Source organism: Gasterosteus aculeatus, chromosome 17, assembly GCF_964276395.1.
Source record: "Gasterosteus aculeatus chromosome 17, fGasAcu3.hap1.1, whole genome shotgun sequence".
NCBI lineage: Eukaryota > Metazoa > Chordata > Actinopteri > Perciformes > Gasterosteidae > Gasterosteus > Gasterosteus aculeatus.
Window position 1 is genome coordinate 2,482,906 of NC_135705.1, and position 24,421 is coordinate 2,507,326.

At 47.8% G+C, this 24,421-nt stretch overlaps 1 protein-coding gene across 10 annotated transcripts in view; it reads left to right on the forward strand.

The window, feature by feature from the left end:
* Positions 1-20,896, forward strand: part of LOC120834865 (plasma membrane calcium-transporting ATPase 1) — a 50,307-nt gene extending 29,411 nt beyond the window's left edge. For 7 of the 10 annotated variants that reach the window (XM_078092768.1, XM_078092770.1, XM_040203199.2 and 4 more), the window contains 14 exons: positions 3,303-3,476; positions 4,301-4,515; positions 4,648-4,890; positions 4,973-5,214; positions 5,295-5,532; positions 6,258-6,437; positions 6,530-6,617; positions 6,737-6,843; positions 8,141-8,332; positions 9,722-9,935; positions 10,016-10,227; positions 10,622-10,729; positions 12,018-12,200; positions 16,775-20,896. In XM_078092768.1, the coding sequence (XP_077948894.1) occupies positions 3,303-3,476; positions 4,301-4,515; positions 4,648-4,890; positions 4,973-5,214; positions 5,295-5,532; positions 6,258-6,437; positions 6,530-6,617; positions 6,737-6,843; positions 8,141-8,332; positions 9,722-9,935; positions 10,016-10,227; positions 10,622-10,729; positions 12,018-12,200; positions 16,775-17,017 (2,639 nt within the window). In that variant the 3' untranslated portion in view covers positions 17,018-20,896. Of the gene's footprint in view, positions 1-3,302; positions 3,477-4,300; positions 4,516-4,647; positions 4,891-4,972; positions 5,215-5,294; positions 5,533-6,257; positions 6,438-6,529; positions 6,618-6,736; positions 6,844-8,140; positions 8,333-9,721; positions 9,936-10,015; positions 10,228-10,621; positions 10,730-12,017; positions 12,201-14,290; positions 14,508-16,774 lie in introns of all 10 variants that reach the window. The other 3 variants (XM_040203202.2, XM_040203204.2, XM_078092772.1) reach the window with 2 other exon arrangements.
* Positions 20,897-24,421: the final 3,525 nt, after the last annotated feature.

Genomic DNA, 24,421 nt, shown 5'->3' on the forward strand with positions numbered 1-24,421 from the left:
AAATTAACACCTAATTGAATTCAATTCAAAATCACCACATCTGGAGACATTATTATAATAGGGAAAGTGGATTAACATCTATAATCTGGGTTTGTAACTGAAGCAGTCAGGATGTTGCAGCGGAGCAGAAGAATCTGTACCTCAACGCTCTTTACTCAGCTTCACTGATTATCGATGCCTCTGGACGATTGTTTTCACCATTTATTTTGTCAGATTTATGTTTCTGTCAGTTATTCTGCCCCCCAATGGCCTAAAAACTGTGAATGACCCCCCCCCCACACCTCCTCCCCCCCCTTTCTACTTTGCTGCGTTTTGTATCACTCAAGTTGCTGTCACTTCCTGCAGATGCTTCACTGTAAAAGCTTACTCGGAGAAATGAAGCCTTCAATTTGGGATTAATTTCATCACAGTTTGCTAAAGTCTAACAATCTCAAATCCAACAAACCAAAACCAGCAGATATGGTGTTTGTTATCGAATGAGACGGATGAAACATAAGCTGGCACAAGCTTGGAATGTGATTTCAACAATTAATCATTTATCGAAATGGCTGCCAGTTTATTTTCTGTTCATGCGGTTGACAAGTCAACTAAACGTTTGGGGGGAAAAAATTCCCTTTGAGCTCGTGAAAAGCTTTAAAAGTGACACACGTGTGCAGGGAATAACACAAGAGCAAAGTAGAAGCAACTGGACAAAATGACTGTATATATAAACCATATCAGTGATGAGAATAATGAGAGCAGCGGAGTGGTGAAATTACTGCTTTTGTGTTTGAATGAACAACAAATGAAAGAAGAGCAAATCAGAAAACAGGGAAGCTTCTTTAAATCCAATCGCTCAGTACGAGTACGAGTCACGTCGCTTCACCGCTCGGCTGCTCCCCCAAATTCTGTTTTCATTCACTTCTATGTGGCTTTTTTCTCTTCTTTTTTTCCCCAATTAGTTTTGAATTAGCAATAATGAAACTTCCTGCAGATGTTTCACACTAAAAGCCTACTCAAGGTGGTATTTGTCCTTTTGAGCTGCTGGAGGCTTTTAATTTGAAACATCTATGCAGGAGGAGGTAAAAAAAAAAAAAAGGCCTCATTATGTCCCATTTAAGTGGATCCCCCCCTCCCCAAACTGCCTGTTGACACTGTTGATAAAGACCCGCCCGGTCCAGCGGGTGCGCTGGGGGTCCCGGGCTGAGGAGAGTGGGAGTTGCACCCTTGCAGCACCAGTGGGCTGTTCCCTCTCCTGTGTGGCCTTCTAACCCCCCTCAGCCTCTCTAACGGTTGCCTCCTCGCAGGGCGTTGCTCAGGACTTCATGCTGTCGCCCCCCCACTCCTCCTCTGTCGTTTCCACGTCTCCTGCAGCTTCCACAGCCTCCTCCTCCACCTCCACCACCTCCACCTGTCTCTCTCTCTGTCGTGGTTCTGCATCGCTGTGGTTCTTTACGTTTTATTTCCCCCCCCCCCCGTCCCCCCCACACCCTCTGCCCGCCGTGCGCTCTCCCATGGTTCCGTGCTGCGCCTGTTTACAGTCCTGTGGTTGGTCCGTGGGTCTCAGTCCTGTTGGTGTGAAGCGGTGTCAGCTGGTTCTGTGTTGTGGCTTGTTTTCAGAGTGGACCATGTGCATAAAGCTCCGCAGCTTCCTGGTTTGACTCATCCGCACATTCAGAGTGTCTAAATGTCTCGTCGCGGTCTTGCTGTCGTGAAGGGACCTTCCCTTTTTTAGCAAATAAAGGAAACGTCTGATGAAGCTGGGTGAGCCAGCGGCCGCTACAGGGATGGACTTTCGGGATAGAGGTGTCCAAAAAAAACACACCTCACGTCATGTTGAAGCTCCTCGCTTTTCTCCAGCTCCCATATACGACCCGTCGATGTTTTCAGCAAAACACGTCGGCCACCGAAGCAGATTTCTTTAGTTAGACGTTGAGCCTGATGCAAAGACACTTGCCGATCCTTCTGTGGTTTTCACCTGACGGGTACCACCTGCTCACGACGAGGTGCACCTCCTGAGATTTGGTCATTAGCCTAATCGGTGCTTTGCGAGGCGATCTGCTCCGCTGCATCCGTGCAAATCTGCCTCGAGAGTCAAAAACCAAACCAAATCAAGCCATAAACCAGCAGACAAAAGCACTTGAACAATATCGCCACTTCTAATGAGCCAGTCAAGATGCTTTAACGTTATTTCATCTCGTTAAAAACAAGGACAGACACTCAGTGGCCACTTTAAGTGGACTTTTAGGATGCCATTGATGTTCAGGTTTTCTCTTTTTCTCAGGTGAAAGAAACACAAGCCAATATAGGACGACACGGTGAAAGACGCACACAAATAGGAATTAAAGGGATTAAAACACTCAGCGTAGCTTCTCACGTCTGCATCAGCCCTTTAGTCCAAACCCCTTAACACTTTATTAGAGGAATAAAAACCCATCTACATAAAATAAATATCAGCCTAATACCATTGATGCTTCACACGGTTCCCACACGGCACACAAAACAACACAATAAGCCTCTTACACTTCTGTCCGCCTGCGCATGAATTAAACAAACAGGCTTCAGTAAAGAAGTGAGGTGTCTTTCGGGGGGGCAGCTGCATTGGGCGGAGGAGGGTCCGCACGCCAATCCAGACGGGACCCGCAGTTTGCTTATGCAAATGAGCAGCAAAGACTTCACAACACGGCCTCGTTCCAAAATCTGATAAAACACAGTGTGTGTGTGTGTGTGTGTGTGTGTGTGTGTGTGTGTGTGAGACCGACCCCCCCCCCCCCCCCCTGGTTAAATCCTCTCTGTTGTATCTGCTGTCCTCCGTTCTGTCCGCTGCTCCTTCATACGAACTCGTCTCTCTGAAAGCTGGACCGTCCTCCATGACCTGTGATCACGCATTGTTGAGACAGACAAAGGCTCACCGTGTTGATCCAGATGTTAAAGTTTAAGTCTCTCCTGAACTCGTCTGGTCCTTTTCATCTTTCTGAACCTGTAACGTTTTCTCTGCCTCTCTGCCCTTCACCCCCGAACCACTCCTGCTCCCTCCTTCTCTCTGTGATTTATTATCATTTATTGATTTCCTTCATTTTGTCACCCGGTCCCGCCTTCCTTCCCTCGTCCTCTGCTCCCGATCATGCTGAAAACTTTCCTCTTTCACCTTTGATTTGTTTAAATACACTCATCCGCCTCTTCCGTGATATTGCATCACCGTCCCCCCTCCTTCATCCTCGCCTCTTCTTCATCACAAACCTTTCCCTGACCTCTCCTCCTCCCTCCCGGTCCTCCTCCTTTTACCCGAACCCACCACCTTATCAACCCCCTCCCCCTCCCAGCCAAAACCCAGGACGGCATCGCCCTGGAGATCCAGCCGCTGAAGAGCGAGGAGGCCGCCGAGTCGGAGGAGAAGGAGGAGGCCAAGCCGGTGAAGAAGGTCAACGTGACGAAGAAGGAGAAGTCGGTGCTTCAGGGCAAACTGACCAAGCTGGCGGTGCAGATCGGGAAGGCCGGTGAGGAGCGCACACACACACACACACACGCACGGCCAACCAGTTTCACATGACGTCTCTGCACAGAGGCTCCGAGCTCCACCAGAGGAGATAAATATGCATTAAGCGGAAATGTGTATTTGGCACTCGCATTTAGTGCAACACACACGCAGACAACAATTATGCATCTAGAAGACTCAAAGTGGCAGTAATAAAAAGTGATGAGGGGATTTATCCCCCAGTAGCATTTCCATCACAGCATCACAGCAGCATGAACGAATGCACATCAGGCGTAGTGATGTGGTCGCAGAACGGACTCAAAATCTGCCTTAGAGCTTGTGAGGGAGACGGGTCACATTACAGCTAAAGGCTCTATTCAGCTGATACAACATACCAATACGTGTTGATTACTTACTGATCAAATCAACCATCCAGTTTAAAGTCTCATCCCAATCTGTCAATAGTTCTTCCCATACTGCAGATTGGACTGTGTTTCTGTTGATAGTTCTACTCAAATAGCAGGTTGAACTTTATTGCCTTTGCTTGCGTCAGATTTTACGCGCATGCAGACAGTTCAAAGTTTGAAACATTAAAGGATAAATCCGTTCACCAGCATGAAAGCCTGCAACCTTGTGCAAACTTGTAAACGTGTATTTTGCTCCTCATTCATTTGATACTTAATAGTAGATAGAAATAAATCATAGAGAGAACGAAAAAGCAGTGAAACTCAAAATTGATGCTTTTTTACTTGCTTTGCTTCCTTGGAGTTTTTGGCCATTGGCTCGTCCTTAATAACCACCAACGTGTCAAAAGTGCAAAAGCTCATTGCTGCTCCTTCTCACCAGGACTGATCATGTCGGCCGTGACCGTCATCATCCTCATCCTCTTCTTCGTGATCGACAATTTCGGGATCCAGGGTCGCTCCTGGCTGGCCGAGTGCACCCCCATCTACATCCAGTACTTCGTCAAGTTCTTCATCATCGGCGTGACCGTGCTGGTGGTGGCCGTTCCAGAGGGGCTGCCGCTCGCCGTCACCATCTCTCTGGCCTACTCGGTCAAGGTGAGCGCGATGGGGAGCAAGGGGGATTGTGGGAAACGGGAGCTCTACGGACGTCGCGGTCCTACCCGTTTCATTTTTGAACTCGCCTTTAATGCCAAGTCGTGTCTCTTCCCGCCTTCTGCATTACTCTAGAAAATGATGAAGGACAACAACCTCGTGCGTCACCTGGACGCCTGCGAGACGATGGGGAACGCCACGGCCATCTGCTCCGACAAAACGGGCACGCTGACCATGAACCGCATGACGGTGGTGCAGGCCTATGTCGGCGACACGCACTACAGGACCGTCCCCGAACCCGACGCCATCAAACCGGAGACCCTGGAGGTCATGGTCAACAGCATCGCCATCAACTCGGCCTACACCACCAAGATCCTGGTGAGAAGCGCCTCGCCGCCCAGAGCCCATTGAAGCGCCGCGCGTTCTCTCGTCACATTCAGACCTCTCGTCTCTTCCTCAGCCTCCGGAGAAGGAGGGCGGCCTGCCCCGCCACGTGGGGAACAAGACGGAGTGCGCCCTGCTGGGCCTGGTGCTGGACCTGAAGAGGGACTACCAGCCAATCAGAGAAGAGATCCCAGAAGAGAAGCTCTACAAGGTTTACACCTTCAACTCCGCCCGCAAGTCCATGAGCACGGTGCTGAAGAACGCCGACGGAGGTTACCGCATGTACAGCAAAGGAGCCTCGGAGATCGTCCTCAGAAAGTAAAGCGATCATCTGATCATTGATCTGTGCGGATCTGAGGGAGGAGGGGCGGCTGACGTTTCTCCTCCTCTTCCACCAGATGCTCCAGCATCCTGGACGCCCAGGGCCAGCCTCGCAACTTCAAGCCCAAGGACCGTGACGAGATGGTGAAGAAGGTGATCGAGCCGATGGCGTGCGACGGCCTGAGGACCATCTGCGTGGCCTACAGGGACTTCCCCGCCGAGGCCGGGGAGCCCAACTGGGAGAGCGAGAACGACATCCTGAACGACCTCACCTGCATCGTGGTGGTCGGCATCGAGGACCCCGTGAGACACGAGGTACGGAGAAAGCGTGACCCCGCCCACTTTTCACTTGGTCAGTCAGGTCAAAGTAAGAAGAGGGTTTAAATGTGGGAGGAGCTACGTGGGCGCCTCGTGGCCTCATTTGAGAAGTGAAGGAGGGCTCTTAAATATATTTCTTTCTGTCTAAATGTTTCTTTTTCTGTATCAAGATTTCTTTAAAAAAATCACGGCCTTTATTTTAGATTGTGTGAAGTTTTACTGGGCGGCGCCCGTCGACTCCTTGGTTTGGGGGGATTTGTTCAACAGACCTGATCATCACCTGCACGCTGCGAGTCACCATTCAAAAATAAGATTTTAATCAGATTTGACTTCAATCGTTGTCTCTGGCTGAATATTTGTTGCATCAATTGAAATGTATCTTTTTGGTTTACCTCGAACACGTAGTGTATTTAATCTCCGATAATCGGTTTAGATGATCCTCTTCTGCTCGGGTTGAGTTTGAAATGTTCTGCATAATCTGGAGGGGAACAAAGAGAACACGGAGCTCACTAGTTTAACCCGACTCATCTGGCTGTGCTGCTCATTGTTGCATTGAAGGGAAAATGTTGTGGTGAAAACACTCGGCGGTCCGTGACAGTGTGGAGATAAAGGAACGACGTGCACGGTGCGCTGAGCCGGCCGCCAGGTGTGCGGATGCTCCGAGGTGTTAAACGCCGCCGGCTGCTTCGATGTCACACAGACCGCTCCTCTCCCCCCTCCAGGTACCCGAGGCCATCTCCAAGTGCCAGCGCGCCGGCATCACCGTGCGCATGGTTACCGGGGACAACATCAACACGGCCCGCGCCATCGCGACCAAGTGCGGCATCCTGCTGCCCGGAGAGGACTTCCTGTGCATGGAGGGCAAAGAGTTCAACCAGCAGATCAGGAACGACCAGGGAGAGGTGAGCCGAGGGGTCACGCTTTCCTCACCGTGATTTCACCGCATTCGGTACGTAACGCCGCTCCTCCGCTCCCCTCGTGTCGCATCCCGCAGGTGGAACAAGAGCGCCTGGACAAGGTCTGGCCCAAGCTGCGAGTCCTGGCTCGTTCCTCTCCGACGGACAAACACACTCTGGTGAAAGGTGGGCCCCTCGCTCGCCGCGCTCCGCTGCTCGCCGCGCCTTTGTTTGCGCGCCGCAAGGCCGTTTTAACCAGCGGCGGAGCGCTAACGTGGCTGGTTTGTCGTTGCTGTTGGTATCAGGTATCATCGACAGCCTGGTGGGGGAGACCCGGCAGGTGGTGGCGGTGACGGGAGACGGAACCAACGACGGCCCGGCGCTCAAGAAGGCCGACGTCGGCTTCGCCATGGTAACCGAGCCTCCTCTGCTTCCACGTCGTCTTCGCACAAGTTCTCACTGTTTCAGTCTCCCGCCGCTCCAGAAAGAGAAACCCGTTGAGTTAATTACATTTCTAATGCAGCCATGAAGAGGTTATTATCTCCGAGCGTCAACCTCAGTGACTCTTTGAGTTTTAATGCCGTGGAGTCATTAAGAAAGCTGTGAAATGGAAAAATAGATCAATACGTGTTGAGCCTGGATGCTCATCAGGTCCGTGGAATCTCTTTACCTCACCTGTAGTTAAGAAACAAATAGTCCGACACACGATTGATATTGAACTTTTTCACATCACGATATCCACGATTATCCCGATAAATGAAATTCACCACAATTAACTTCTTGTCTTTTTACCATGATTCTCGATAAGATCCTATATTATCCCGTCCTTGATGTGTTCTGTATATTAAATAATCTCAGTCTCTCATCCTGGTCACAGATCACCTGATTTCAATCCTTTGAATATTAAAGTATCAGTGAGTTTTATCTTATTTAATTTAAATTTAGCTGATAACCCTTTTTTCAAGCCATTCCAGCGTGTTTTTCACACTTTAATGTATTTTTCTTTCTACTAATTTCTGCACATTATGGTTTCTTTCTCTGTTCGAGAACATAAAGCATTGGCATAGTGCTTAAAATATTAACATGTGACCCGCCTATCTACGAGAAGGGTCTGGGCTTCGCATGGAACCAGCAGCATTTTGGAAAAACAGAAACAAAGACGGTGAAACCTGATCTGATCCACAAATAGTGACAGCGCTTTGTTTCTACCGGCTGAGCACCAGGACAAAAAAATGAATAATTGGAACATCACGAGACTCCAGCTGCATCGTTCTGTTGAAAGGAAACCGCTCGGTGTCACAGCTGAGGGAGTAAAAGTCAAACCAGGATGACTCCCCCCGTCTGTTTAGCGCTCGTTCCTCCCTCATCACACGTCTCGACGACTCATTGACTCGTTGCTTCCAACTTTAAAAGCATCATAAGAAAGCACCACTGTGACTGAAGTCAAACAGGAGGATATTTTTAGCTGTGTATTAATCCACATTTGGAACTGAGACAAACCATCATGACCCAAATCACAAGAGGCCTTATCTGGAGCCTTAAAGGAAAATCAGTTAAACGTTACGAACCAATAATAAAATGTTGCTCAACCATTCAGAAAAAAACTCCCTTTTGGAGTAAATATAAATATATATTTTTTCCATGCATGTTACTAGAAACATGACACACGGATACTAACACCCGGGACCTGATCTGCTTCTCCTCGCCAGGGAATCGCCGGCACAGACGTGGCCAAGGAGGCGTCCGACATCATCCTGACCGACGACAACTTCACCAGCATCGTCAAGGCCGTGATGTGGGGGAGGAACGTCTACGACAGCATCTCCAAGTTCCTGCAGTTCCAGCTGACCGTCAACGTGGTGGCCGTGATCGTGGCGTTCACCGGCGCCTGCATCACGCAGGTGGGTCATGGGGTCACAGGGTCACGGGGTCACGGGGTGATGGTGGTAATGGTGAAAGCGTTCAGGTCATTCAATACATCAATACCAAGGTCCGGAAAGGATTGTGCCTTCTTAGATTTAAGTTATTTCTGTGTTTGTGATGATAATTAAAATATGGATAATCGGTTAATATCTTTGTATCTGCGATGTTACTGTGGATGAAGTGGTGGTTAATCCAACTCTCCAGGTCTAATCACCACAATACACTCCTCAGGGTGCAGGGGACTTAATATATATATGTGGAAGCTTTAAAGGAAACAGGAAGCTTGGGCCGACTTCCTACCGTTGAGATATGAATTCAAATTCTCCACCACAGAGTTTAGGCTTTCGTATCAGCAGGTGTAAATGTGTCAGGTCCCTGTTGCCAGTCAGCTGATGTTGCGGTTTGAATGTGAGCTGTGCTCTCTGCTGGTGGAGAATCTGTATTTCCACCTCGTCTGTGGATTCTAAAATATGAGCTCAATGGCCACGTTGCACTTTGAGGCTTCTGTGAATTTATTTTTGCTCAAATCTCCACAGAAACAAGAAAAGGCGATTCATTTTCAGGCTTTTTTTTATGTGACCGTCGGAGCGATGTGTGGAGGCGAGGAAGCGTTGTCACTTTTTTGGTTTCATATTGCGCCTCTAATCAGGAGACCAAACTCCCGACACAAGAATAAAAAGTTACACGCGGCTGTGCATTAATTGAAAGGCTCACAGCTGGCAGGACAGATAACTAACTGGGCTACAGAGTCCCGAGCACAAAGTAGGCTAAGATACAGCCTGAAACCATGGCAACACGTCACCATCATAACCCTGCGATGCACCAGGCTCAGCAGGTCCGTGGTGTCTGTGTTCATGCTCCCTGATCATTAAAGACGCTAAACGGATGTGTGTCTCTGTTGAACAGAAGCCGGTCTGAGGAGCGTAGGTTTCATTCCCAATAAATGTTTTTATATGCATTTAAGTCAGTCCAACACACTGTGATGCAATTGCTTCTTATTGTTGGTACATAAAATGTAGTGAACAGGCACTTTTTATTCATAATATAAAAAAACATTTTAATTTAAATGTTTGGTTGTTTTTTTATATTTGATATTTGCGAGGTCTCATCGCTTACCTCAAGTGATGTCGCTTGAGTCCGTGTCAATCAGAGCTGTTTTTAAAAGGACAGAAAAGACCGACGTGAAGTGAGAAAAGAGGAGAAGAAAATGACGACGGCCGGGATGTGACAGCCCTTTATCTTCAACTGATCTTTTCAGGAGAATATTTCCTTTAACAGGGGAAGATGTGTCTTAATTTAGGAAGAAAACCGTGCTTCAACGCTGTGTTCATGACAATGTGCATTAAACTCCTGACCTCCTCCTGCAGGACTCCCCCCTGAAGGCCGTCCAGATGCTGTGGGTCAACCTCATCATGGACACTCTGGCGTCTCTCGCTCTGGCCACCGAGCCGCCCACCGAGTCCCTCCTGCTGCGCCGGCCGTACGGCCGCAACAAGCCGCTCATCTCCAGGACCATGATGAAGAACATCCTGGGCCACGCCGTGTACCAGCTGGTCATCATCTTCACGCTGCTCTTCGCCGGTGAGGAACCGGTTTCTTCTGAATGGGAATCCTGTTGTTTTTTTTAGAGGGAATTCATATTTTCACGGTTTGTTCCTCAGGCGAGAAGATTTTCGACATCGACAACGGACGCAACACTCCGCTGCACTCGCCGCCGTCCGAGCACTACACCATCGTGTTCAACGTGTTCGTCATGATGCAGCTCTTCAACGAGATCAACGCCAGGAAGATCCACGGGGAGAGGAACGTGTTCGAGGGCATCTACAGGAACCCTATCTTCTGCACCGTGGTGCTGGGGACCTTCGCCCTGCAGGTAACGCTGGTCTTAAGTCGATTGTCAGCGGCTTCTTGCTCAGAATCCTGGTGACAAAGAAACGACCTGAGAACAAAACCCACTGGGGGCGGAGCTAATGACGCAGAAGTGTCATGATCTGTTTTCTGTCCCGAAGGACGTCGCTGCAGCTTTAACGGGCTGGATTTCAATGTGAATATGCACAAAGAATTGTGTTTAAAGTTGTCGGCTGCCTCCAGCGGCGGATTAATCCACAGAATTTGCTTGTGTAAAACTCACTGACGTGTGTTTGATGGTTTCTGGACAACAATGGAGCTGTAGATTTACCAGTTAATACTTTAAACAAACATAAACTGATCCTGATAAAGGACGGTAGCTCAGCTAACACCAGCCGGCTGCTTCTCCTCCTCCTCAGATCGTCATCGTTCAGTTCGGAGGGAAGCCGTTCTCCTGCACGGCTCTGACCATCGACCAGTGGCTGTGGTGCGTCTTCATCGGCGTGGGAGAGCTCCTCTGGGGACAGGTGAGACCAGAACCAGAACCACAGGGCGTTCTGCTCCCTTGATCTCTGTGAGTAACGCATTGGCGAGCGGGAGGAGACGGGGAAGATGACGAGGTGGATGCACGAGGTCTGAGGCAGCTGTTGATCTGTCACACGGCTGCTGCAGCGTTGCCATCACGACCATCGCCATGGTGATGAGCGCTGCACATGACCGCAGCGCGACTGCTGTTTATGAGCGCCGAGGGAAAACAAACCCAGCGTGTCGGTCTCTGTGTGCGAGCTCACAAACACACACACACACACACACACGGGTTTAGAAAGCTTACTTTATATAGAAAAAGAAGTTAAGGCGCAGGAAGCCTGCTGGTTCAGTTGGAGGGCAGAGACTGAGAACAGATGCTGACAGAAACAGGCTGATCTGAGGTCTGTATTTTGCTTCTAACGAAGAGAAGGTGACTATAAAAAGCTGGCGTGTGATTAACGATAAAATAATGATCCAACATAATTATGATGCAACAATGGAAATAAATGAACAGAGATAAAAGTAACCTTTTTTGTTGTTGTTTTTATCAGTGTTGTATTTGCCATTTGAGGTCGTAGCTGATTTAAGAGGATTTCTACTGTAAAAAAAACTACTCCCAAGCATTCAGGAATCCAGATTGTCAAACTTGTCTCAGAAATAACTTTTATGTTTATTAGAGTTATTAGAGAATATTGCACTTCTTATGTGAGACTTAAGGGGACTTTATTAGAGCTCAGCTGAACAGTTGGAAGCTTCAGAAACGATGACATTCGAATCCCTTCTTCTCTCTGGGTGTCTATTGAACGTGGCGTTCAGTCGCAGATAAAGATTAGACTTCACTAATCAGTGTTTGGCTTTAATCACTGAGTCGTGATTCATGATCTCTGCTCTAGTGTTTCCCTCTCCGCGCTCACACTGCTGGAGAACTTACGGTTGTTGAAACCGAGTAGTAGTAATTAGTATTATACTATTTGGATAAACAGACTCCAGGGTTTAGAACTGGTTCATTTCCAATTACCAGAGCGTTGTTGAGAGGATTTGTTGGACTTTCTTTGGACGACGTTGTAAAATACGACGACAGACAGATCTTTGAGTCCCTGAATGAGGCCAGCTCCAGAATCACTGGATCCTACATTTCCCATAATGCAACGGGACAGCACATCTTTGTTGAACCTTCACTTCGGTTTGGTCTCCGAGCTTCACGGCTTTTTCCTCACAGGTTGTGTAGAATGAACGATGACCCATCGATCCCTCAACTGTCCTGTTTTTGTCTTTGTTCAATATCAGCTGATCTCCGCCATCCCCACCCACCGCCTGAAGTTCCTGAAGGAAGCCGGTCACGGCACCACGAAGGAGGAGATGCACGAGGAGGAGCTGACGGAGGGCGCCGACGAGATCGACCACGCCGAGATGGAGATGAGGAGAGGCCAGATCCTCTGGTTCAGAGGTCTGAACCGAATCCAGACGCAGGTACGCCGCTCTGAACACCCCCCCCCCTCCACAGATATCAGGTTTCCAAGGTGGAGACTCAAATGTCTTGTTGTTTCAGCTGCAGGAAACATTTGTTGCCATGGTGACGCAGTTTTGTTTTGGGTTTGTTTGCTTGTCTCATTGGTGAAATGTTTGTTCAAACCTGTTTGGGTAAATCTCTGAGCGCTGTCATCTGCAAAGAGAAACTCCGATTCATCTGCAGCCTCCTCCTCTTCCTCGCCTTCATCCTCCCAAAATCAAACAAACCTCCCGAAATCAGCGGCAGTAATGAGCTGTGTTCCATCAGGACGCCGAGGAGAGATTCAATTCTCTACGAACGTTTCTGAGCTGGAGTTTGCTGTAGAATTAGACGCACACAAGCGGATAGATGTGAAGTGTTAAGATGTTAAATGTTAAGAAAAGGGCAAAAAAAAGATTAGTAGCAGGTTTAATAGTTTATTAAAATCTCTGAGTCTTCCAGCATGTTCAAGATAAACCCCAGAGGTGAAACATCTGGTCGTCTCACCACATCATCTACGTGATCACAACCATTATTTACCGGGACTCTTTCTACATAAACTCGCTGAACCTCACGTCTCAACTTGTAACAAATCTTAAATGTGTTTTGGATTATTGATGTTGTTGATCTCTGAAGGAAAGAAGCAACACGGTGGAGGTCCAACGGGAGGTTTTTAACAAAAACTCACGGCTCACTGAATATTTATCCTCTTCACCCAGTCGGCGTTGGAGCTAAACAGCAGCACCTTCACAGCGTCGTCTTAGCCTGTGACTCATCTGTGTGTGTGTGTGTGTGTGTGTGTGTGTGTGTGTGTGTGTGTGTGTGTGTGTGTGTGTGTGTGTGTGTGTGTGTGTGCGCCATCCTCCTCCTACAGGTTGCATTTACACTCGTTGAGCATTAGCATGTCCATAGGCAGTCCTATTCAGTCCCTATTGGGTTCATTAGCCTCGATGCTAACACCCACCTGCAGTAACAGCCGCCAACGCTCACACACACACACACACACACACACACACACACACACTCACAGTCACACAGTCAGTCAGGTGCTTTCCTCCCAGCGGGGGAGTAACGTGTACCTATTGTTCTGACTGTATGGACTCAGAAACAACCTCACATTACCCGAGACCTTTTTTGTAGAAGCTGGATTTCCTAAAATCGGAATCTAACTCAATGACACCTTGACAACTCCTCCTGCTGATGAAGATCGCGTGATACGATCAGAAGCCACTAAAAGGACGTGTCAGGAAATAACCTTGAGCTGCCCTCCGCGACGCCCGCAGGGCGCCGTGAGCGGAGGAAGTGATGCGAGGAGAAAACAGAAATCTCGTCTGCCGCTCCGCCGGCAGACACGCTGCAGAGAAAAGAGGAGGCTCGCTCTCTCTTTTCTCCCTCCACGTCTGCGTATCTGTAATATCAGTCTGACATCCTCCTGGGAGAAAGGGAGGATGGAGAAAGGGAGGATGGAGAAAGGGAGGATGGAGGGGGAGGCGAACGAAAGGCTGCGAGCTAATTAGGTTCTTATCTCTCCACGCTCCTCTTCCTGTCCTCCTCCTCTCTAATCCTGGCGGGCAGCGTTGCGCCGCTCAACGCCTCGACAGTCGCACACAGTGGGGGAATAATTGGAACGAACTTTATCAGCCTCTCAGAGTGACACGTTTTCCCCTCTACGAAGTGCTGGATTCAAAAAGCTCCTCATTCTCTCTCTCTCTCTCTCTCTCCTTCATCCCTCCGTCCTATCCGAGCGTCTTCCTACTTTGTCTCTCGCAGACTGAATGGCGTCTTTTTTCCTCTCTAAAAACCTCCCTCCTGACCTCTCCCTCCCCTTCACTCCTTCTCTCACTTTCTCTGTGTGCGTCGACGGGATGGGAAGTGTCTTTGCCTTTTGTCGTGTGCTGCTGGGTAACTTATTCTTCTTCTGTCTGTTGACATGACGTATGATTACTGACCTTCAGACCTCTGGAAAAGCCTCTCTAACCTCCCTGCAGAAGTCTGTCCTCCCTCCATGTTCCCTCTGTCCTGTCACCTCCCTCTGCTCTCTAACGCTGTGTTGTGGCTGTCCTTCCTTCAGATGGATGTGGTCTATACCTTCCAGACGGGCCAGGCCCCGGTGCCCGGCGCTCTGCGCCGCCAGCCCTCCGTCGTCAGCCAGCACAATGACGCCACCGCCGCCAAAACTCTCTCTAGCCCCACCCACCTAGGGCTTAGCGCCTCCTCCTCTCTCACCAACTCGGCCGGGGCCCCGCCCCCTGCCGCCGCCGCCGCTGCTTCCTCCTCCACTGCAGGCAGTGAGTCGGTGACCGGAGGCCAGCTAACACCTCGCTTCACCCGGCTGGACGCTTCTCTTTCTCCTCCTCTGTCTGCATGACTCACCGGCACTAAAACGCCGCCTCCGGATCGATGACCGATCAATCTATCAATAACCGTCTGGGGAGACAGACCGAATAAATAAGGGCTCAGGAAGTGTAGCTGAAGCTGTAGAAACTGTCTAGGAATAATCTCTGAGCTGTAAAGCCTCATATTAGGATTTCATCATCATAAATCCCTTGAAAAGAATTTAAAAGTGATCCACTGATGAAATGGTTTCGGTAAAAGGTCACTGATATGGATCTCAGGTTCACATATTTGGGCGTCTGGTAAGTAGCTGGAGTCAGGACTTGGTTAGCCTAGCTTAGCATCAAGACTGAAAGCAGGGGGAAACTGCTAGCCGAGCTCTGAAAGTTAATGAAAGATCCAGAAATATTAAAATCTGAGATTACAGGGGCCGATCAACAGGTTTTGGGGTATTCTTTGTTTGGAATTACTGTAAGATACAGCTTTATTTGATAAACCATTTACGGTTCACTAAAAGTGAACTTGCGGATCACCTGATCTGTGATTCCATCTCTGTGCTTCCTACATCACCTTCGTCCCGCAGCTTTTCCCTCCGTCTCAATCTGCTTCTCCTCTTCCTCTAATTATCTCTCATCGCTGTCTCAGCCCGCCGCCTCTCCTCCACCCGCATGTTGTGGAGATTTAAACTCTTGAACATGCGTCTATTAACCCTGACGTGACTTGCTGCCCGACGGGTCGACCAAAGAGCTCAACCGTTGGCCGGCGAAAGAAGCTTAAAAAAAAGAAATCCTGCTTTATTTTCCTTTATTTGTTTTTATTCTTCTTCTCTAATGCGACATCCTGGGCGCCAAGATAATGTTGTGGGTTAATCCTGAGCAGGGTTAAATCTGTCAGACTCAGCAAGTCTCTCATGGTTTAACAGCCAGGAGCTTTTGATGTGTGCACGTGTGTGTGTGTGTGTGTGTGTGTGCGATAGTTGCATGCATGCTCTTAGCTGCAGTGCTCTGCATGCAGCTCTCGTGTGGTTCCCTAATAGAGAGCTTTGAACTGCAGGGTTATTAATTAAGATGAAGAGTGTCTGCTGGTGCGTATAAATCAGTGTGATCAGCTGCCGCCTCCGTGGATTCATGAAAGAGGAACGACTTAAGGCAGCGAGACGAGAGCGGCTGGAGGACAAAATGATTCTGGCTCGGAGCGTGATTATAAATACTTAACAGTGTGCATGTGTTTGTTGTTTTTCCCAAGTGTGCGTGTGTGTGTGTGTGTGTGCACGTTGTTGTTTAGTGGGGATCGGGATGCTTTGAACGTCTTCTGTTCGGGGGACACAATAAAGGCTTAATATTAGCAGTTTAAGTTTAAGTTTTCATGTTAATAGTCTTATTTATGCATGTTTATACACACATAGGAATTTAATTCATCGACATCTTTTGGGTTAATTTGCCCTGAAATCGCAAATTGCGTTAATACTCTTCACAGGGCTCTTAACCTCTTTAGGTTGCTTCACACTCAATGTTTTCACGCGTGTTGTTAGTATGTTACTTTTCCATCTTCAGACGCCGTTTGAAACTTCATCAAATGTAAAAGGAATCGCGTATTCAGCCTGGACGTGGAGAGTTCAGCTCCTTTTGCGTGACGGCGTGGAAACGATTAAGAAAAAGGCTTTAAAAGGAGCTTATTTCTGCGGAGTGAGTCATCTCGCCGTTTCTCATCTTTTGTCGCTAAAGACAAAAGCAGAAGAATGAACCGACCCCGTTTCAACGAGGGAATCAAAGACCACAATACTTTATATTTATACTTTATGTAAATGCTCAACGTTCCTCCCACTACGGGACGACTTTACTTATATTTATACACGTGTGTGTGTGTGTGTGTTTGAATAACGTCAGAGTTGAAATAATTCGGGACATGACAGTCAGTGTTTGATTCTTGTGTGTGTGTGTGTGTGTGTGTGTGTGTGTGTTTGATGCCCCGTTCAGTCGCCTGCTGCACCATTTATTTATTGTTTACCTTTTTCGTGTTGATGTTTCGTGGCTTTCTTTTGGTTCTCATCCCGGCGACCTCTTGTGAACGTTGTGTTGTTGTTGTTGTGTTTTTGCACTTCCATGCCTGGATTCGGAAGCTCGACCTTACATGACCCCCCCCCCCGCCCTCCACCTGCCTGTTTGACATCCCCCTCCTCCTCCACCTCGCGCCCGCTGACGCTGCTGTTCTCTCGTTGCAGATTAAGGTGGTGAACGCGTTCCGTAGCTCCCTCTACCCGATGGAGAGCCCAGAGTCCCGTAGCTCCATCCACAGCTTCATGTCCCACCCCGAGTTCGTCCCCCAGTCCGAGGAGGAGGCTCGCACCGTCACCAAGGAGGCCGCAGAGCAGGTCGACCCCCTCCCCAGCGCCTCCTCCGGGGCGGGGGGAGGAGGAGGAGACCCGCCCGCCGCCTTCGCACGCAGCCACGAGTCATGCATCTGAGCTGCCCCCCCCCCCACCCCCTTCCTCTTCTCCGTCTCCTCCCTCTTCTTCATCAGCATCATCTGTCATCCCACCAACTGAACTGTCGCACTTAGGATGGAAGTCGCTCTGCATCCCGTCATTCTGCACGCAACACGCAACACGCTTCACATCATCTTTGCCCCCCCCCCCTCAGTCGTTTCCGCCACGGTGCGTCTTTCATACTGACTGTGGCGTCGTTCTGCCTGTAAGTTTGTTCCTCCACCAACATCACGCACACACACACACGCACGCACGCACACGCACACACGCACGTGCACCAGGGGGCGGAGTCTCTCCCTCTTTGTCCGCTGGTGTATGTTTTCTACTCGACGATCCCTTTGGAAAAGCTTTTGCGCTGCGTTGGGACTCAGCAGCACGCCGCCTTCCATTCCCGCTCTCTCAAAAGACGGCACAGAACTCGCCAAAGGGTGCGGCGAGCGCCGTGTACATACGCTCGTACCCCCCCGCGCCCCCACGCAGCTCACAGCGGGGGGGGGGGTCCGGCGACCACAAGATTTTTAAGGCAATTGCAAAAATGTAACCTTTTTTGTTGTTGTTGTTGTTATTTCTTTGTTTTGTCTGACGAATGTTAAGCGACGTTTGATTCGGGCGCCTGAGAATGTCAACTGTTAAACGAAATGTTCTTCCCTTTGTCGTGTCTGGGTGTGTTGCTTTTTCTTTTTATCGGCTGCGTTGCATGTGGGAGGACAGAATGTTTACTGACCCCCCCCGACCCCAAAATATCTCGCCCGGCTGCGTCCGGAATGGGCCGGCTCTCTGCTTAGTGGGGGGGGTCGGATCTCATCTCAGCCAGTCAGGGTTCTGGTTTTCTCTGACCCCCCCCCAGAGTGGCGGTGGGTTAGGATGCATGTTACGTCTCACTCGTGTTGATTCGCATGATCATTTAGGAATGAATATTTGGATTTTCCACGTGCGCGTCGATCTGCAGCGGCGTCTGTTCAGAGCCACTTTTACTTCCTGTCCGTGAGGGACACTTCCTGTTAGCGCAACAGGACGAAAACTGACCCGCCTGTGCTCACGCGTCTGGTCTGAGATCGTCCCCCCCCCCCGTTGGCATTCACTTCACTTCATTCAGGAGGAACCGGACCGGAACACTCTGCTCTCTTTCCTCCCCGCTCCTCTGTCAGGCTAGTATCGAATAAGACCCGCCCACTTGAAGTGTGACGACCAATCAAAAGTGAAAACCTGTGACCGTGACACTGTGAGGCGACCCCCCCCCCCCCTCCCTCACTAAGCACTGGCCCACTGTGCCACCGAGTGTAATTTGAGTTTAGCTCACTTTCCAAACACTTACTGCCATTCATCCTTTTGTCTCGTCCAAATAAAAGCCCATCCCCCCCCTTGAGAACCGAGCAAAGGTACCCGGGGCTTAATTCCACTTCTCCCAGGCAGGAAGTCGAGGGGTCTCTGAACAGAGAACCGGCGCCGGTTGGTTCCCCCGTTCGTTGCAAATGAAACCTGGTGACGTCTCACGGCCAGCCGCCGAGGAGATGCTTGATCGTCACCATCTTCCTCATCGTCACGCGCCCTCTCACACTGTGTTTGATCGGGGGAGGGGGGGGGGGGATTGATGATGTCACCAGTGAGCCCGTAGGGTTAAATCCACGTGTCGGTACCTGCAGATCACTGTCCCTAAAAGAGGAAGGAATCCTTCAGCCAGGAGCAGCGATGTGTGTAACCCCCCCTCTTCAACCTGTGTGCTACTACTGCCATATTTCCAACTTTTTATCATGACTAGCCCCCCACCCCCCCCCCCCGATGATCTTTTTCTATGTAACTCAGAGCCATATTTTATAGGTTGTCTGTATTGTTTTTTTATCTCATTGTTATCGAGGTTTCCTTTGGGCTTTTTCAACCCCCCCCCACCCGTCCCACTACATCCCCCCCCCCGGCCCTTTACTCCAAACACGACCAAAAAGTAAGCAGAAAATCTTCAGTCGTCACTGCCGAACCGAGTTTAAAGGACCTCTACAATGTTTACATGAAAAAGCAAGATGGTGGCAGTCGCCAGCTCTTCTCTCAATCGACCCCCCCCCCCCCCCCCCTTTCATTCCCTTGCTTTCCAGAGTCTTAGAGTTACTACAGGAATGGGGAATCTTTCTTGCATGGTTTTCATATAAAACTCAATGTTTTGCTCATTTTTTACAACTCTTCTGTATTTTTATATTAAGTACTTTTTAATATTTTGGAGATATATGAATATATATATATGTATAGGCTGAAGAGTTTGGTGACAGTACAGTACATGAATGAGATGAATCTAACGTGGACTAACTCTCTTTTTACAGCTCTCTAATATTTATGCCACGTGTGTTGTCTTGGTCACCCGACGTTAGGGCTCAGAAACCTGCAGTGACTTGTTTACTTCCTGTCGGCCGCTCAATTGGAATCCCAACCGTCTAGTCTCATCAGCCCCCTTTTCATTCACTTTATCTAAGATGTTGTGACACACTACACGCTATGTGATTCCGCGCTGCTCGGCATTAGAGTGCAGCCGATGAAGCAACGTGAATGCAGATAACCGTATCGACCATTAAATGGGAGTGAATAATTATCTATCCGAGCCCAGGGTTTCTTTGTTTCTGTACTTTGAAGCGACTACGACTGATCTGTTTGAATGAATGGACTGAGGGTTGACGGCTTCAAGCCCCGCCTCTCCGTGAAGGGGGCGTGGTCTGTTGAGAGAACAGCCTGAGGAACCAAACAGAGCCGATGGGTCGCTCTGATCCCCCTCCGGGTCTTTGAGGTGGACCCGTGCGAAGAAAGTATGTTGGATGAAGTCCACGAAAACGACTTTCAGAAGAAATTCACGATAAACGGTAGAAAGGATTTGTCCTCATGTCAACGTCCAGGGGGCGGGGTCTAATTGAGTTTATCAAGGCCGGGGCGGTTTCATTTCAGCCCAAAGAACAAAAGGACGCCACATTTCTTTTATTTAGACATGAAATAGGGACATTTAAAGGAGGCGGAGCCCGCGAGTCATTGACATCCTTCCACCGCCGCCGGCTTCGGAAGCCTTCCTGGAAAAGAGCGCCGCCGTGACATCACTTCCTCTTCCCGCCGTGCGCCCGTTGGCTCCAGTGGGTGACGCGTTGGTTTTTGTTCTTGGTTGAACTGATGAACAGCTGTGCTCCTGCGGCAGGTACGACGTAACAGGTGCGGGGTACCTGCTGCCTGACAGGTAATGGGAGGGGCAGCAATCAGCCAATCGTCACCCAGCAAAGCGTTAAGGATGTTCTGCAAAAGTGTTGTTCTTTTGTTTTTATAAAGTTTGCAGTCACACAACCCCCCCCCCCCCCTCCCATGTCCTCCCACCTGGATAAGATTGTCCCTCGGGTGAGTCGCCCTCACAGTACCGGGCCGCCATGTGCAGGCGGGACTCTCGTCTCTCATCCAGATGTTTTGGACCGCGCCGCCGCTTTTCTTCAGAACAGCTTCCTGTTGTCGGATCTTAAGCGACTCTTTGGAGAACTGTCACGTCCGCTTCAACAATCCCAGAAAAAGGAGGGGAAAAAAGTTTAAAACAAACTGAAAATCACAGTTGAAAAAGTCATAACCACTCAACATATATATATCTATCATGTCTATGTATTTATATCTAGTATAATTACACGTGTGTGTGTGTATATTGGATACAAATACATCGATGTGTATATGTATATTGCTTCTCAGTTGAACTTAACTGCAAAAAAGACTGAAAAAAGATTTGTTTTCTGTAATTACTCTGATACACAGTAATAGGCTGTTGGTGTTATTTTTGTATAAACATAATATCATCTATGTGGCATGCATGACATATATACAACAATTTGGTGGTTTAAAGCAATATGTCCAACATGCGATTGGTGCGATTGGTTCTGTCGTGTTCTGTGTAGCCTAAAGCCACTCTGTGCGAAAACGTGTGTGTATATATATATATATATATATATATATATATATATATATATATATAAATATGTGTGTATATATACACATATATATATAAAAAACAAAAAGAGAAACTGCATTTGGATAAAACTAACTGTTAAGTATACGTGTTCAATGTTCTGTGTTCTGCATGTTTTAGTATGAAATGAAACATCCCAAAAATGTGGACCTGTTTTTACCAAATGAATCACAAATACTCGCCCCCAAACACGTGCAACATTGCACACATGCACACACACAGACACACACAGACGCTTCTGTACTCACACTGTGAGGTGAAACACTCTGAGGAAATTAAAACCGTGTGACTTCTGATGGATGGATTGATGAAAAATGGAAGATTCTTCTTTTCTTTTGTTTTCATTGTCTCATTTATTCAGAAACTGAATAACATCCATCACAGTTGCATCCTACCGTACACACACACACACACACACACACACGCGCACGGACAAACTCTGACATTTACTGATTGTCCTGAACTCATCACTCGCTCACCTGAGGAGGAGGAGACATCAGGCCTGAAACCTTCAGGTCATCACGTGTCACCATCTAACCGATCACATCCATTGATGTCTGTGATCCATCATCCTGCAGAGAGTCTCTGCTGCTTCCTGGTTTTAGGAAAACAGAGTTTATTTGGTTTTCTTAGTCACAGATCAATCCGTACACGTATCAATATGTTGGCTGATTGGACATCTTGCCCCGGTAGTGCACATAGCAGCAACTAAAACATTCAGTCTATCTTCATGCGTGAAGAATGAAAGCAACAAATCCTCTCATTTGACAGAAAAAGTTCCATTTTGGCTTAAAAATACTGGATAAAAACACGTTTCCCCTCTCAGGTGTTAAAACTAATTAATAATTAAATGTTTATCTCCTCGAGAAGTCAACGTCTAAAACAGCACAAAAAAACAAGAAATAAACACCCTCACATGCTTGCTCACCATGGTAATAAGTAAACTGTCATATCTCTTTTTCATAGAAGGTCGTAACCGAGTATTTAAAGAAAAGTGAGCGATAACAAAGCGTTTGATTCAGACAAGTCAAGTCAGTTTGTAACACGGCAGCGTTCTTCAAATGATATATCTGCACAACAGAACATGTTAAATGTGCGTTAAAATTAAAATTGACGTTTTTTGTAGAAATGGCCGCCGTCTCGTTGAAGTGTGGAGACGTTCACAGGGACCACGCAGCCTCTTAAATCAACCGTCTGTATGTACTTACTGTCAAACCAGTGAAATTATTTCTTTAATTCACACTCAAACATCTGCAGCAATCTGACGTCGCGTTTGTGGAGACATTCGTGTTCCCCAGATGATGAATCCTTCTGACTTTTGCTCCAGCGCCCTCTCGAGGTCCATGATTTTATTTCTGAAGTAGTTTGTGCTGCGTGTTGTTTGAACTAAGACTTTGGACCCGTTGACCTTTGTACCGGCTAAACACCCCATTAGCATAACTACCGTTAGCATTTAGCTTCAAGTCTTCAGGCTGCAAGGTGTCGCTCACGCCCGTTTGTTTGGGAAACAAAATGGAACTTGTGCTTCCCCCTAAGTATGTGTGTGTGTGTGTGTTTCACTCTCATGTTGTGCGTTTCGATCAAACATCCTCCCGTTTGCTTCAATCTATGCAACAGAATCCTCCAGTTTGGCTCCGGTGGTTCATCTGGTTCCTCACGTCCTCTCACTCTGTCCTCCGTCTCTTTGTCCGCTTTTTATTTTTCAGTTCTTTCTGCAAACAGAACCACGACACCGGTACATTGATGTATGCGTGAGTGTGCGTGTGTGTCTGTGTGCGTGTGTCATGTTGTTTTCTTTACTCTTTTGTAAGATATGATGTGGAATGCCTTGGTCTTAGTGTCATGTCGTTTGAACTTAAGCTGAAGAAAAGATGATAATCAAGCAACTGAGTAAAAGTTGTGACCTAAGTATATATATATATAATAAATATAAATATATATAAATATATACAAATATATATACATTAAATAAAGCCAATGGAATTTGAAATAAATTTGTGTCCTCTTGTTTTTTTGTTTCTTTTTACATATTTTCACTTTACTTATTATTAGGAATATTTTTCCAGGAGATAAATAATCAGCAATGAATCATTTTTCTATTATGAACATTGATCTTTGTGAATACATTTAGACTTCTGTACCATTGAGAGAGAAGCTGCAGAGAATATGATGAAGGATTAAAAGAAACATGTTGTTCTGACTCTCAGGGTCATGTCTGTATTCTGGGTTTCTACCAGAACACGTTTACATGCGTTAATGTTAATATAAATATACCTGTACTCACCTTCTATTTGTAAAAGCGTCGCCATGGTGATGCCTCCTACTGCCTGTTTTCAGGTACCTTTTTGTCAAGTGTGAATCATAAGATAACTTCACGTAATAAGAGAGTGAGCATTATTTTTAGTGGTTCGGTTGAAGGACGATGACGGGCAGAATTCAAACCCAGAGATCACATGGCCGACGTCTTAGATCATCACTGCGTTACCCTGGAAACCCAGCTCATCGTTCATCTGTGACAAAGAGCAACAATCCTCAGTCAGGAGATATTCCTATAAACCAATAAATGCCATATAAATATATATATTATATATATAGAATTAATATATAGATTAATTTCTTTAATCTAGATTAATCTCACTGTAATCTTGGAATTAATCTACATTCAAATGGCTCATTTGAATTCTGCCGAAGGCATTTAGAATATGTGTGCTACCCAAAAAATTACTAAAAGTAAGTCTTTGAGAACAGGTTTCTCAAGCCAGGTGGCACATTAGACCAGGGGCGTGCTGGTCATGTATTCTCCTCTTGATAGTTCGCCTAGCAGGTAGTTTGTAAGATGGATCACCTTTGGCCGCCTGAAGAACAAGCTCGAGCCCGTCATCTTCTACCACGCTGATGGGCCGGCAGCTGGTGGCAATCCACTGAGCGAGGAGATTCGTTAGCTTGGCCGATAGAGCCGTGCTGACGGGCTCGCCTCGGTTGCACTCAAACATAGTAGTTTGACGACGACTCTTCCCCTGCGCTACATCAGCGCTTGGCCCGGCATCTTCCGCGTTAGCTAAGCGATGCTTTGCGTTTAGGTGGTATTTGAGACTTGAAGAACTTCGTCTTGTCGAGGTTTCCATTGGGAAGCTTCTTAAAAATAAAATGTTCCCTGAAGCAAACCCGGTGACTTCGTAGCAAACCCGGTGACTTCGTAGCTGCATCCATGCTAGCACGTCTCGTTCTCGCCCCCTACAGTGCAATTTGGCTTGGTAAACATCCGCGCTCGTAGGTATACATCCGCGCTAGAATATCAAGGTGAAAATCATCATAGCTTGCGTAGTATAGACCCAGCTCCCAACCCAACTTTGAGAATAGATTATCGGCGCTATTTTTTCTCTATCGCCTCACCATAACGCAGCACGTTACCGCCG